The 14,192-nt window shown below is 39.0% G+C and overlaps 1 protein-coding gene across 1 annotated transcript; it reads left to right on the plus strand.

The window, feature by feature from the left end:
* The first annotated feature begins 614 nt into the window (after nt 1-614).
* On the plus strand, nt 615-13,318 carry top1a (DNA topoisomerase Ia). Its single transcript, XM_047348497.1, has 21 exons — nt 615-761; nt 1,201-1,225; nt 3,498-3,588; nt 3,685-3,796; nt 5,633-5,685; nt 5,782-5,871; nt 5,972-6,041; nt 6,144-6,235; nt 6,366-6,481; nt 6,588-6,709; nt 6,814-6,936; nt 8,512-8,699; nt 8,783-8,927; nt 9,029-9,172; nt 9,280-9,465; nt 9,552-9,620; nt 9,728-9,842; nt 9,972-10,099; nt 11,632-11,726; nt 11,814-11,963; nt 12,065-13,318. Exons 1-21 carry the CDS (start codon nt 729-731, stop codon nt 12,165-12,167), a joined length of 2,250 nt encoding a protein of 749 aa, XP_047204453.1. The 5' UTR covers nt 615-728; the 3' UTR covers nt 12,168-13,318.
* The last annotated feature ends 874 nt before the right edge of the window (nt 13,319-14,192 follow it).

Here is a 14,192-nt window from a genome sequence, read left to right on the forward strand (position 1 = left end):
TGTGTGCAGTTTTGAACCTGAGTCGATTAGCCACAATCTGCATTACTTTCAAACCTGTGCACCCAAGTCTTGTTTTTTTATTTATTTTATTGTATGTGGCATGATCATTCTATCCTGCAAAAAGAACTTCAAATGCATCATTAAAAGGTCAAAAGTTCATCTAAAATGAACAATGATTTTCTGTTTTTGTATAACAGGGGGAACATTTAAAATTAGCAGTTTACGAAGTGTCATAAATCTGATTAAATGAATGTGTTCTCTGCTTCCCACTTGTTCCTACATGGTGCTGATGCTACTTTAAAGGATTAGAAAGATACATCAGCACTGTGTGAATAAACAGAAGTCCGACTGAAAGAAAAATGTAATAATAGGCTAAAGACTAAAATGGTGATTTATTCTAAAAACACACAAGTGGAATGCCAACTCTCACATGAGTAATCATACATCCAAAAGAAAACGCAGCACCCATGTTCTTGTGATCTCTTTGCAGACTTTATTCTCGCTCTGACTATCTAGGGACCTTGACAGGAACACGTTTTCTGAGGAGGAGGAGGAGTTACGTTGGTGAGTACCATTTAAATTATTCCGCATGCGCATCAGTGTACAACTGGGACTTAACCTCTTACACAATCCTGTCTTTCTTCATTCTGCTTGCATCTAGCTTGTGTGCAGTTGTCTACGCGTTTCTCCCTTTTTAATTTTGTTTTTAGTAATACAAGGCCTAAGAAATGAGTGGGGACCGTTCCCATAATGAGGACCAGGTATTGTTATGTCTGTTTTTAATGGCATTAATGTTAATAGGGTACAGGTTAGTGCTGTGCATATGCTTGGTTTGACAGGGTACGTTGGCTAACAGTGTCTACTAGCTAGCACAATAGCCGGTCTCCAGTCGTTGTTTGCAGTGTCTCACATATTTGTGAGGACGTCAGGAAAAAGTACTGCCCCCGTTAACTATTTGATTTATCTGGGAAGATAATTGCAGGGAAGGGGACGCTGTATTTATTGTGTCATTAGCTCAAACCAGTGTTCGCCATAGCGGCTTTCAAACAGCAGATAGTATTAGCGGCCAGCGCAGCGAGCTAGCCTAGGCTAGCAGGTTGGCTAACTGTCGCTTTGCCGTTGAGCAAGTTCAAAGTTGGGTAGCCGGCTAGTTAGCCTTCGTTCTACCAAATTTAACATATATTCTTTTCCATTTTTCAGGTCGACTATGCCTCTCTGGTTAATGGTAAGTTTATCACACGGACCCGAAGGAGACAAAACTAAATGTTCCTTCAATTCTGATGTGTTTTAACTCGCCTCTTGTAACGTTGTTAGTTTTCAGTGGAGGACAGAAATGGCGTCCAGAGACTAAGTCCGCTGTCTCACTCACAAGCCTCTATTGTTCAAAAGCGAGCCCTTGTAAAAGCTCTCCCGCTGATGATTTTCTCGATTTAAATCAATGATGAGACACAACTTGACGTGTTTTATTAACCCGTTCTCCCGACAGTTAATGTTGGTGAGCTTTTAGTGACATATTTTCCATCTGAAAGTGAGGGTTTGGGGGCTGAGGACTTAGTCTCTGCGCCATTTTCTTTTTCGGTGTAAGCGGCCTGAACTAAGGCTGTGAAGAGTGGATGGCTTTGGGGAGGAGAAAAGCTAAGGTTAGGGGACTAAAGAATGACTAAGATCAGTAGACTTTAACCCTCTACATAAAGCGTTCAGGTATTTTGTCTTAATCTCTCCTGGAGTCCATACTTCATGTATTAAAGTGGATCGTTTTAAGTTTGAACCATAATTCACAAGTCTGTCAACTCAATAAATTAGTAGCTTTATTTGAAGTGGGAAGACTTGAACAGATTCCAGCTATAAAACTTACAAACCAGTTTTCTAATTTATGAAGAATTATGACTTTTAAATTTAATTGAATGATACTATAAGTTAAAGAGCTTTGTTTTCTCATTTCAGCTTTATGTTTTCTCATTATATTTAAATGTTGGTCTGTTTGAGTATAAATGGACCCTGACATAAATCACAGCCAATCTGAGTGGACAATAAAATGTAATTAAATGTATTTGGAAATGTGTTTAATTACTTCTTTGATTTAATTTGATACCAAACTGTTTAAAGATCTACCTCTTTAGCTTGGTAAAATGTAATGCTAAGAACTATGGACTTCTCTCCTTTTATTACTGCTGATAAACCAGACTGCTTGACGTGAGCTCTCCTATTGCTAAGATGTGGAGTAGTGAGTGTAAAAATGTTTGCTTTTTCATGTTTCGCAGCATAAGCATATAACTTCAATTTAGGTGAATGGAACGAGTGTCTAACGCCAAAGTGTTTAATGGTAGAAATCCCTAAGAACATATGTTTGTCTGCATGTTAGAACTTGTCAGTTAATTCATTTTGTCTACAAAGGTTTGCAGGCAGTAGGCAGCGCTGTACTACAGTATAATTCCTGTTCTCAACATTTGTTTAATACCTTGCAGATAGATGTGTAATAAAGTAAAAATATCATTAGTTTTTTTTTTTATCACAGTATCACCTTTTTAAAACAAAACATGTAAGAAAACACAGATAATAGTGAATTTAACCCAGTTTCTTTTTTACAATATTGCCAACTTGAATACAGTATTTTAATACTAAAGATCACAGTGCAAACTTAAAAAGGTGTCTTGAAGTTAAAGGTAATGGCAATAAGATAAAATGTGCTGTTGCAACCTAACAGCTGGTTTATAAAGCTAAAGTAAATGGCAGAATAAAACCAATCCATCTGTGCAGGGGCATGAAACTACAGGGGACAAATTCAGCCTTAAACACAGTATCCCTGAATTGGCAGATAGTCAACATGTTCTTACCCTTCATGATTTCCTAATCCCCATATTTCCCATGACTCTGTTTATAATGCTATTCATTTTAAAGTGCAGAAAGTGTGGATTTCTTTGCCATTTGTAACGTGGACCATTTTGAATCTTGCCCCTGAACTTTGATAGAGAACTAGATTTTTTTTTTTCCTGAACAGGGCTCGATGAAGGAAGAGTAAAACGGTGACTGGAAGATTTTTATCAGAGTATCAACCTACTTTTATTTTCATTGAAATTTCACCTTACTCACATGTTTTGTGACAAAGGTTTGCATGTCCTGATTACCAGAGGGAAAAAACAAGCTGTGTATCCCACTTTAACCTCAACACAGCACAGGTGCTTTCAGTGTTGCACCAACACTGGTTGCATGTAGATGGCGGCGTGACTTCTACCATGGCGGATGACCTAGTTTAACAAGTTAGGTTATCTGCCTTTCACATACAGGTGCTTGGATGCTTTTGCATCTAAATTGTGTATCAAAGAGATCAACTGTTCATATCAAGAAACTTTCCCTTATTAATGCTGAGGGTTACCCTCCAACAGTTAATGGATTTAACATTTCTTCATTCAGAAATTGCTTCATTTATGGTCTTTTTTTTTTTTTTTCTCCTATAACTCTCGTTTACTTGTGAAAGTGACACTGTTTTCTTCTTTTAGACTCCCATAAGCATAGAGACAAGTACAAAGACAAGGAATATAAACATAAGGACCACAAGAAGGACAGGGAGAAATCAAAGCATGGCAACAGGTAGAGGGGAAACACAAAAAGAAAAAAGAGTTTTAAATATCTGATCTTGATGAGCTTCTTGAAAGTAACACCTGAAAATTATTTCAAAATCTTCAGTGACTACAAGGACATGGAGAAAAAATACAAGGAAAAGGAGAAAATGAAGCACAAAGATGGCAGCACAGACAAACACAAAGACAAGCACAAGGAAAAGAGGAAAGAGGAGAAGGTAAATTGGAGCAGAGACATGTCTAATGTGAACGATGTCTGGGGTTGGGCACCCCTTCTACAGGTCCTTCTCAAAAAATTAGCATATTGTGATAAAGTTCATTATTTTCCATAATGTCATGATGAAAATTTAACATTCATATATTTTAGATTCATTGCACACTAACTGAAATATTTCAGGTCTTTTATTGTCTTAATACGGATGATTTTGGCATACAGCTCATGAAAACCCAAAATTCCTATCTCACATAATTAGTATATCATTAAAAGGGTCTCTAAACGAGCTATGAACCTAATCATCTGAATCAACGAGTTAACTCTAAACACCTGCAAAAGATTCCTGAGGCCTTTAAAACTCCCAGCCTGGTTCATTACTCAAAACCCCAATCCTGGGTAAGACTGCCGACCTGACTGCTGTCCAGAAGGCCACTATTGACACCCTCAAGCAAGAGGGTAAGACACAGAAAGAAATTTCTGAACAAATAGGCTGTTCCCAGAGTGCTGTATCAAGGCACCTCAGTGGGAAGTCTGTGGGAAGGAAAAAGTGTGGCAGAAAACGCTGCACAACGAGAAGAGGTGACCGGACCCTGAGGAAGATTGTGGAGAAGGGCCGATTCCAGACCTTGGGGGACCTGTGGAAGCAGTGGACTGAGTCTGGAGTAGAAACATCCAGAGCCACCGTGCACAGGCGTGTGCAGGAAATGGGCTACAGGTGCCGCATTCCCCAGGTCAAGCCACTTTTGAACCAGAAACAGCGGCAGAAGCGCCTGACCTGGGCTACAGAGAAGCAGCACTGGACTGTTGCTCAGTGGTCCAAAGTACTTTTTTCAGATGAAAGCAAATTCTTCATGTCATTCGGAAATCAAGGTGCCAGAGTCTGGAGGAAGACTGGGGAGAAGGAAATGTCAAAATGCCAGAAGTCCAGTGTCAAGTACCCACAGTCAGTGATGGTCTGTGTGCCGTGTCAGCTGCTGGTGTTGGTCCACTGTGTTTTATCAAGGGCAGGGTCAATGCAGCTAGCTATCAGGAGATTTTGGAGCACTTCATGCTTCCATCTGCTGAAAAGCTTTATGGAGATGAAGATTTCATTTTTCAGCATGACCTGGCACCTGCTCACAGTGCCAAAACCACTGGTAAATGGTTTACTGACCATGGTATCACTGTGCTCAATTGGCCTGCCAACTCTCCTGACCTGAACCCCATAGAGAATCTGTGGGATATTGTGAAGAGAACGTTGAGAGACTCAAGACCCAACACTCTGGATGAGCTAAAGGCCGCTATCGAAGCATCCTGGGCCTCCATAAGACCTCAGCAGTGCCACAGGCTGATTGCCTCCATGCCACGCCGCATTGAAGCAGTCATTTCTGCAAAAGGATTCCCGACCAAGTATTGAGTGCATAACTGTACATGATTATTTGAAGGTTGACGTTTTTTGTATTAAAAACACTTTTCTTTTTTTGGTCGGATGAAATATGCTAATTTTTTGAGATAGGAATTTTGGGTTTTCATGAGCTGTATGCCAAAATCATCCGTATTAAGACAATAAAAGACCTGAAATATTTCAGTTAGTGTGCAATGAATCTAAAATATATGAATGTTAAATTTTCATCATGACATTATGGAAAATAATGAATTTTATCACAATATGCTAATTTTTTGAGAAGGACCTGTATAGCACAAAACTCCAATTAAAATACTGCATTGCTCTATTTATGTTTCAATGCAAACTATGTTTGAAGCACAGACATGTTTCAACAACAAAGCTCTCCATTAAAATAGTATGATGGAGGGAAGGTAACCGTTCTGCTGTTGCTGAACCATATTCTATAAATTTCAGATCAAGTCCCTTGATGGTAAAATCAAGAAGGAAAAAGAAAATGGCTTTGTCAGGTAATTAGAACTTCACAAATCCCCCGATCACTTAATTAGTGATGCAGGAAGTATTCTGGAATTAAATTTTTGTTTTATTTTTTTCCTTTTTTGCAGCCCACCACATGTGAAACATGAGCCAGAGGATGATTACCACTCGCCTAAATATGAGAAGTCTCTAAAGAGAGAAAGAGATGATGATTATGAGTATGTGTGCAATATCTATTGACCTAATTGCATAAATTGTGTCACAGTGGTGACTGGAGTTTGGTCCTTCAGCCTTCTGACATAGTGTGTTTTGGTTTAGAGCTGAATTCAAGCCTAAAAAGATAAAGACTGAAAATGATAAGAAGGTCAAGAAAAGGAAACAGGAGGAGGTAAGGAAAGACATCAGATTATTGGGCAATACCCGATTGCTGTTGTAAACTGCTTTCCATCATTGGTGTTTTAACATAAATACTTTCACTTCCTTATTTTAGGACATTAAGCCCAAAAAAACAAAAAGTAAAAAAGGAGAAGCAACTGATGGGAAGAAGAAAGCAAAGCAAGAACCAGAGGAGAAGTGGAAATGGTGAGTTGATCTAACAAAGGAGTGTGATTTCTTTATGCTCATCTAAGTTCAGAGTTAAACTACTCATCAATAATTATATTTATATATATATATATATATATAAATATATATATATATAATTTGAGTCCAGGTGGGAAGAAGAGAGATACACTGATGGTGTCAAATGGAAGTTCCTGGAACACAAAGGGCCTGTGTTTGCTCCACCCTATGAACCCCTGCCTAGCAACGTCAAATTTTATTATGATGGTAAGGTAGCAATGTGCAAAGAGTTATTGCCTTTTAGATTAGTCTGTTCTGATATAATGGATGTAAATTACACCAGTCTTCCTAAGAATATATATATATATTTCAGGTAAACCCATGAAGCTGAACCCAGAAGCGGAAGAAGTGGCAACATTCTTTGCCAAAATGTTGGACCATGAGTACACTACCAAGGATATTTTCCGTAAAAATTTCTTTAAGGATTGGAGAAAGGTGGGAGAAAAATTATTCACTTGGGTAAATTATAATCCTGGGAGATTTCCCCCCTAATACAGCACTGATTTATGACTCGGTGTGGTGTCTTTTTGTTACTGCAGGAAATGACTGCTGAAGAAAAATCCACAATCACAGACCTGAAGAAGTGTGACTTCTCTGAGATGAGTGACTACTTTAAGGCTCAATCTGAGGCCAGGAAAGCCATGACAAAAGAACAAAAACTGGTCAGAAGCTTTGTATAAGTTTTGTCTTACAACCTTTTAAAGAGAGCTTTATAGGACCGTATGTTTTTGGCTATAGCAGGTTTTTGTTATGTGGATTTGCAGAAGAACAGATGCAAAAGTACGACCCCTGGCAAAAATGATGGAATCACCAGTCTGAGGATGTTCATTCAGCTGTTTGATTTTGTTGAGGGGGGAAAAAAAGCAGATATGACAAAAAACTAGTTATTCTAAGTGGTAACTTTCTGGCTTTAAGAAACACTGAAAGAAACCAAGAAAAAATCATTGTGGTAGTCGGTAACGGTCACTGTTTTAGCTCAAGGAGAGGGGGAAAACATTATCGAGTCACCCTGGAAACTTTTATTCCCAAAGGTAACACCTGAATCAGATTAGATCTGCTCGTTAGTCTGCAGTTGAAAAGGTGGACTGACATGAATCATGGCACCAACACGAGAGACGTCACTTGAAACAAAGGAGAAGATTGTCAAACTTCTTAAAGAAGGGAAATCATCAAAAGATGTTGGTTGTTCAGTCAGCTGTGTCCAAAATCTGGACCAAGTACAAACAATGCAGCAAGGTTAAAGGCAAACATACTGGTGGACCAAGGAAGACTTTAAAACGTCAAGACGGACAGCTTAAAGCAATGTCTTAAACAGAAAATACACAACAAAACAAATGGGAGGAAAATAGTCAACATTTGTGACCGGACCGTTAGAAACCAACTTAAGGAAATGGGATTTACAATAAGAAAGCTAAATGTAAATAAATACCTAAACAGAGAAAAACACGGTTACGGTGGATGACGGGATGAAAGTCCCATTCAATGATGAATCGCGATTCTACATCAGGCAAGGTGATGATGCTGGAACTTTTGTTTGGTTCTGTTCCAATGAGATTTATAAGGACGACTGCCTGAAGAGAACATGCAAATTTCCAGTCATTGATGATACGGGGCTGCATGTCAGTAAAGGCACTGGGGTGATGGCTGTTATTACAGCTTCAATAAATGCACAAGTTTATGCTGACATTTTGGACACTTTTCTTATCCCATCAATTAAAAGGATGTTTGGGGATGATGTCTTTCAAGATGATGATGCATCTTGCCTTAGAGCAAAAACTGAAAACAGTCCTTGAAGACTGACACATGGGGTCAGTGTCATGGCCTGCAAACTGTCTGGATCTCAATCCAATTGAAAATCTGTGGTGGAAGTTGAAGAAAATGCTTCATAATGAGGCTCCAACCTGCAAAGCTGATCCAGAAAAAGTAATCAGAGAAAGTTTGAGGCATGGACTTAATGTAATCATCATCGATCTGGCTCAGAGACTGCAAGCAGTTATAAAAGCCAGAGGCGGTGTATCAAAGTGCTAGTGATGTGTTGAAGTGTTATTTTGTTTTGTTTTTTCGTGATGCCATGATTTAGCTCTCCTTGAGCTAAAACAGCAACTGTCGCTGATTAACACAGTTGTTTTTTTCTTGCTTTCAATCAAGACTTTTCCTTATTTTAAACTACTATGAATCCTGATCACGTTCTCACTTTAACATTTAAAGAATTGTAATTTTTTTTTTTTTTTTTTTAGAAAATAAAAGAAGAAAATGAGCGACTTCTACACGAGTACGGTTTCTGTATCATGGACAACCACAAAGAGCGCATTGCAAACTTCCGTATCGAGCCGCCCGGCCTGTTTCGTGGTCGAGGAGACCATCCTAAAATGGGAATGCTTAAACGGCGCATTAGGCCTCAGGATATCATCATCAACTGCAGCAAGTGTGTGAATTCCAATAGATGACCTGATGCTTTGACGCCCTAGGTTCAATGCTTGAATGCTTAGCTTGATATTCTCGTTTTAGGGACTCCAAGTATCCCACGCCTCCTCCAGGCACTAAATGGAAAGAAGTTCGCCATGACAACAAAGTAACTTGGCTGGTTTCATGGACGGAGAACATTCAAGGCTCCATCAAGTACATTATGTTGAACCCCAGTTCCAGAATCAAGGTGGGCAACTAAAGAAATGTTATAAGTGTAAATCTTTGACTTCCACCACTTGGCTCCATCCAGATCTTAGGTAAACCCGTCTCTATGCTTTATGCATTCAGGGAGAGAAGGATTGGCAGAAGTATGAAACGGCACGTCGACTGAAGAAGTGTGTGGACCGTCTCAGAGCACAGTATCGTGAAGACTGGAAGTCCAAGGAGATGAGGATCAGACAAAGGGCTGTGGCGCTTTACTTCATTGACAAGGTGAACATCAATGTTGTTTTTAAGAGTGTGTTTGAAGTTTAATGAATCATAGCTGTTTAGTGAGTAGCAGTGTGGGAGGTTGATTACCGTGTTCCTTCCTCCACTAGCTGGCTCTGAGAGCGGGGAATGAGAAGGAAGAAGGAGAGACTGCAGATACGGTGGGCTGCTGCTCTCTGAGAGTCGAACATCTCAAACTGTACCCAGAAAGTGAAGGTCAGGAGTACGTGGTGGAGTTCGACTTCCTGGGTAAAGACTCGATCCGCTACTACAACAGAGTCCCTGTGGAGAAAAGGGTAAGGGCAGGCCTGCTACTTCAACTGGGATTTAAAAATGTGATCTATTTAATTATTTACATGTTTGATACTTTTTTTTTTTTTAGGTGTTCAAGAACCTTCAGTTGTTCATGGAGAACAAAGAGCCCGATGATGACCTTTTTGACCGTCTAAATGTAAGCCATGATAACATGCGTGTTTGTGTTATGACTCGGTGCCATGTTGATTTCAGGTGTTTTCTTTGTAAACGACCTCTCTAACCTGTAGTTTTGCGCTCTTTCAGACTTCTATTCTGAACAAGCATCTTCAGGAGCTGATGGACGGTCTTACGGCTAAAGTTTTCCGTACATACAACGCTTCAATAACCCTGCAGCAACAACTGAAGGAGCTCACTAATGGTGTGTAATGAAGTCAGCAACTCTGAAAGGTTTTCAAATGAGTTTGGTGCTTGAATCTTTATTTACATGGTAAATGGAGCTCTCTGTTCTTCCTTCAGCATTCTGAGAACTTGTATGCTTTCTTTCTAGCGGAAGACAACATTCCAGCTAAGATCTTGTCCTACAACAGGGCCAACAGGGCTGTGGCCATCCTGTGTAACCACCAGAGAGCTCCCCCGAAGACTTTTGAGAAGTCGATGCAGAACCTGCAGACTAAGGTAGAAATGGTTGGAAATGTCTTGCAGCACCAAAAAAAAAATATATATATATATATTTTTTTTATATTTCTGGGTTCGGGATTCAAACTCAGGACGGCTGCATTGGTGACAGGCGCCTCCCAATATGGGGCGAGTCCCACCACTAGGCCACACACAGCAACCCCACATGAAAATTTATGATTAACCAACAGCCAGATTGAAAAGATTAGTTTATTCTGCTAGAATTATTGTATTTGTTAAACTGCTTATTGGGACAGTTTTTTTTAAAGACATTTTTTCGTTCACCTTTTATTTACTTATTTTTTGACAGTAGGCAGACAGGAAAGGGGGTAGAGAGAGGGGGCGGCATTCGGCAAATGTCGCCGGGTCCGGGACTCGAACCCGGGACGGCTGCTTCGAGGACTGTAGCCTCTGCATATGGTCGCACGCTTAACCCCTACACTATCAGCGCTGCACCATTATAAAGACATTTTGACAGCATTTTTGCTGTCCAGTCCCTCACAAAGTTAAATCTCTTGGTGCTTCTGGTTTGACACATTAGTGATCTTTGTCTTAGCTGTTTAAAAGCCTTTCCCCAGAACCTTTGAGCTGTGTTTCTCTTTTCACACTGTTTTTGAACATGGGTTAAGTCCCTGAAAGTTTGTCCTAATAACTCTGACAATGTCTCTGCCTTCGATTGCTTTTTCTTTTTCTTGTTCTTGTTTGGCAGAGTTTGAGATTTTGATACTAAAGGCTGATATAAGCATCAATAACACAGTTCCTATCTTTTGTTTTTGTTTCTAAAAGCCTACATGTAAAATTCTGGAAATTTGACTTGATTCTAATAATTTCAGTTTTATGTTGAATGTAAATCCGTTTTGGTGGATTCCTAAACGTCTGGACATTGTTGTATTATAGAAACCTGAGAGAAGCTGCTAAATGCCCTCCTTGTATAAAATAGGATATGTTTATAACTGCACTCATTACATATGAATTGTCCTTACATATGAAATTCCATTTTAAAACCCTACAGGGTTCAGAATAAAACAATTCTTTGCGTTAATATTCAATCAAGTATAACTTGACAATCCACAATTTTTTAAACCATAAGTTGGGTGTAACTTTGTGAATACCAGCCAGAACATTGTGCTTGAAGTGGCAGTAAAATACATCAACATCAGATTCCTCTTGTAATTTATATTGATCGTTTATCAGGATTTTTCATAATTCAAAGTGATTTGGAAGAAAACAGAAGTATCAAGCAGTTATTGTACCAAATGAGTTGGCAGAGGGTTTTTTGGCAGAAATGTTTGAATCTCGTGACTGATTTTTAAATTTATGTTGGTGCCACAGAGTTCGACTTCAGGCATTTAGTGAAAACTTAAATAACATGTTTGTTTTCATTAGTTGTGTACCAAACTTTGAATGTGTGGACTTTAAAAAAAACTAGCCTTTGTGCTGCTGTTCATCCAATGACCAGACCCATGTGATTTCTTGTCCTGATGTGTTGCCATATGTGTGACCCTTTCTGACCGTTGGCTTTCGTTTGGTAGATCGATGCCAAGAAGGACCAGCTTTCTGATGCCAAGAGAGAACTGAAGAGCGCCAAGGCTGATGCCAAAGTACGGAAAGATGAAAAATCCAAAAAGTAAGGAGCTGGTGGCTTTGCCTAGTGGATTTTCTTATTGTACAAGATGCCACCTTTACTGATGAGCCTGACGTGTTTTCTCTGTAGGGCAGTAGAAACCAAGAGAAAAGCTGTTCAGAGGATAGAGGAGCAGCTGATGAAGCTGGAGGTTCAGGCAACTGATCGTGAAGAGAACAAGCAGATTGCCCTCGGGACATCCAAACTCAACTATTTGGACCCACGCATTTCTGTGGCCTGGTAAGATCATCCTGCAAGCTTTGTTTTTATAAATAGCACATTTACTTAGTTGCGTAGTTCAGCACTAAGGCTGCTCCTTCATTTGTTTTTTATTTTTTTAGGTGTAAGAAATGGGGTGTTCCCATTGAGAAGATCTACAATAAAACTCAGCGTGAGAAGTTTGCTTGGGCCATTGACATGGCTGACAAAGACTATGAATTTTAAATCGTACTTTATTTATCTATGATGAACGTTTTTTATTGAATACTTGTGTTTTTTAGCCTTCATAAATGTCGCTCAATGGCCAGAACCTACAAGGAGTTTGTTCAGGGAAAAATGAAAGAAGAGAGGCCATTTTGACATTTCTGTGGATAGTCCAAAACATATGACCCAACGTCGGGTATGAAGACTGAACTGCATCCACAATGGAGAGTTGAGGCGTAGTCCCAATAAATGGAAGACTCCTTGACGTTTCCCCTCTGTCCCCCCTCAGGGACAAAACTTGACAGCGCTTTGAATTCTGTGGTCCTTTCGCTACTGTGTTACGCAAAAAAAAAACCCAAAATGCTTTGTACCATTTTATTTTTTTCGTTGACTCGTTCTGTATTTTAGCCCTCACATGTATTATTGATGAAGTCTATATTTTGTTAGAAAGTAAAATGAAAAGAAATCCTTAACTACACCCATGCGCCTTCAAAGAAAGTGGAAACGTGTGTGTGCGTGTGTGTGTGTGTCTGAGGCTTGACGGCGTGGAAGCTGTCTGGGTGAATATTTTAAACTGGACTATGCTGAAATGTTGAGAAATAGGATGTCTGAGCAGGCAAAGAGGGGAAATATTGCAACCATGTCAATATTGAGTCTGGTGGCAGAATGTGAATATGTTATTTTACAGTTTCTATCAGGGACTTTTTGTTACTTCACTGTAAATGTGAACTCATTTTATTTTATTTCCCTCTGATGCAAGCGTTCTCTCAATCTCTGCATATGTCTGATTTCAAGGTAGTTTAGCAGTTCGGTGAAACTCAAGCTCATCTCCTAATTGAACACAATGGATTTAAAGTTTGTAAATGAAATGTCTACCACCAACCCCCCCGAAAAGTTCCCCATTAGTTAGGAAACTAATCGGGAAGAAAAGTCACAAGCTGTTACAATTAAAACTTGCCTGCACTGTGTGACTAAGAATGATGTAACATTTAATGTGAATTATCATTTTTTTTTCCCACTCTGTCCCACTTACGATAGGAAAGTTGATGTAAGCTGCTGTAAAGTCAACATCCTATTTCTGTTTTACCTTTTTATGTCATAGCCTTTGATCATGTTTTTGAATTTTAAACTCATCGTAGGTTGGAAAAAAAAAATAAAATCTTACAAATTAATATGCTCTGCTCTGTCTTCAGTTAATTCACTTTTTTTTTTTTAACATTTGAAAGATTTTTAAAGCTAGTGATTCACATGGAGGGTAACCTTAATTGTGGGTTTTGGAATAAAAAGTGGATTTTCTTTGGTAAATGGACTGAATTTAGAAAGCGCTCTTCTAATCTTACTGAATCTGGCTTTGCCAGATTAAAAGCACCCCCCACCTTTCTATTTAAGTATATGCCCTTTTTGTAAAGGTATACAAACATTTTTTTTGATACTTCGTTTTACTGCAGACAGCTTCAAGTCATTGGTGTCATATACCAGCTTTGCAAATACAGACTGATTATTTGTTTTTGCCCAGAAAAGCTCAAGCTTGGGTTTGAAAGCTACCGTCTGTGAACATAAATTCTTGCCACAGTTTCTCTGTTGGATTTTGGTCTGGACTTTAACTGGATTATTCTCATATGCATTTTGTTTATTTGGTAATTAGGGTATTTCTGTAGCAGGTTGTTACTGTTGATTTTATTGAGGGCAATCAGTAAACGGGGCTTAATAAAAGAGCATGCCACACTGAAGATTTTTATTTTTAAAAACAAAATGTGAAAACAATATATCCTTTACCTTCTACAGCACGATTATGCACTACTTTGTTTCATTCTATCACATAAAATCCCCTAAACATACATTGTTTGTGGTTTTAATGTTACATGTGGAAAAGATCAAGGATAAATGCTTTTTTAAAGGACAGTCTGTACTAACAGCTTCTCACCAGCAGATGGCGCTGTATTCTTCCACATTGCCTGGTACACACGTACATTTCTTACCCGATGAAAAAAGGACTTGACTGAGACAGATTTAATTCACTCCTGGAGGAATAAACAAGACTTTTGC

This window comes from Girardinichthys multiradiatus, chromosome 20, assembly GCF_021462225.1.
Source record: "Girardinichthys multiradiatus isolate DD_20200921_A chromosome 20, DD_fGirMul_XY1, whole genome shotgun sequence".
NCBI lineage: Eukaryota > Metazoa > Chordata > Actinopteri > Cyprinodontiformes > Goodeidae > Girardinichthys > Girardinichthys multiradiatus.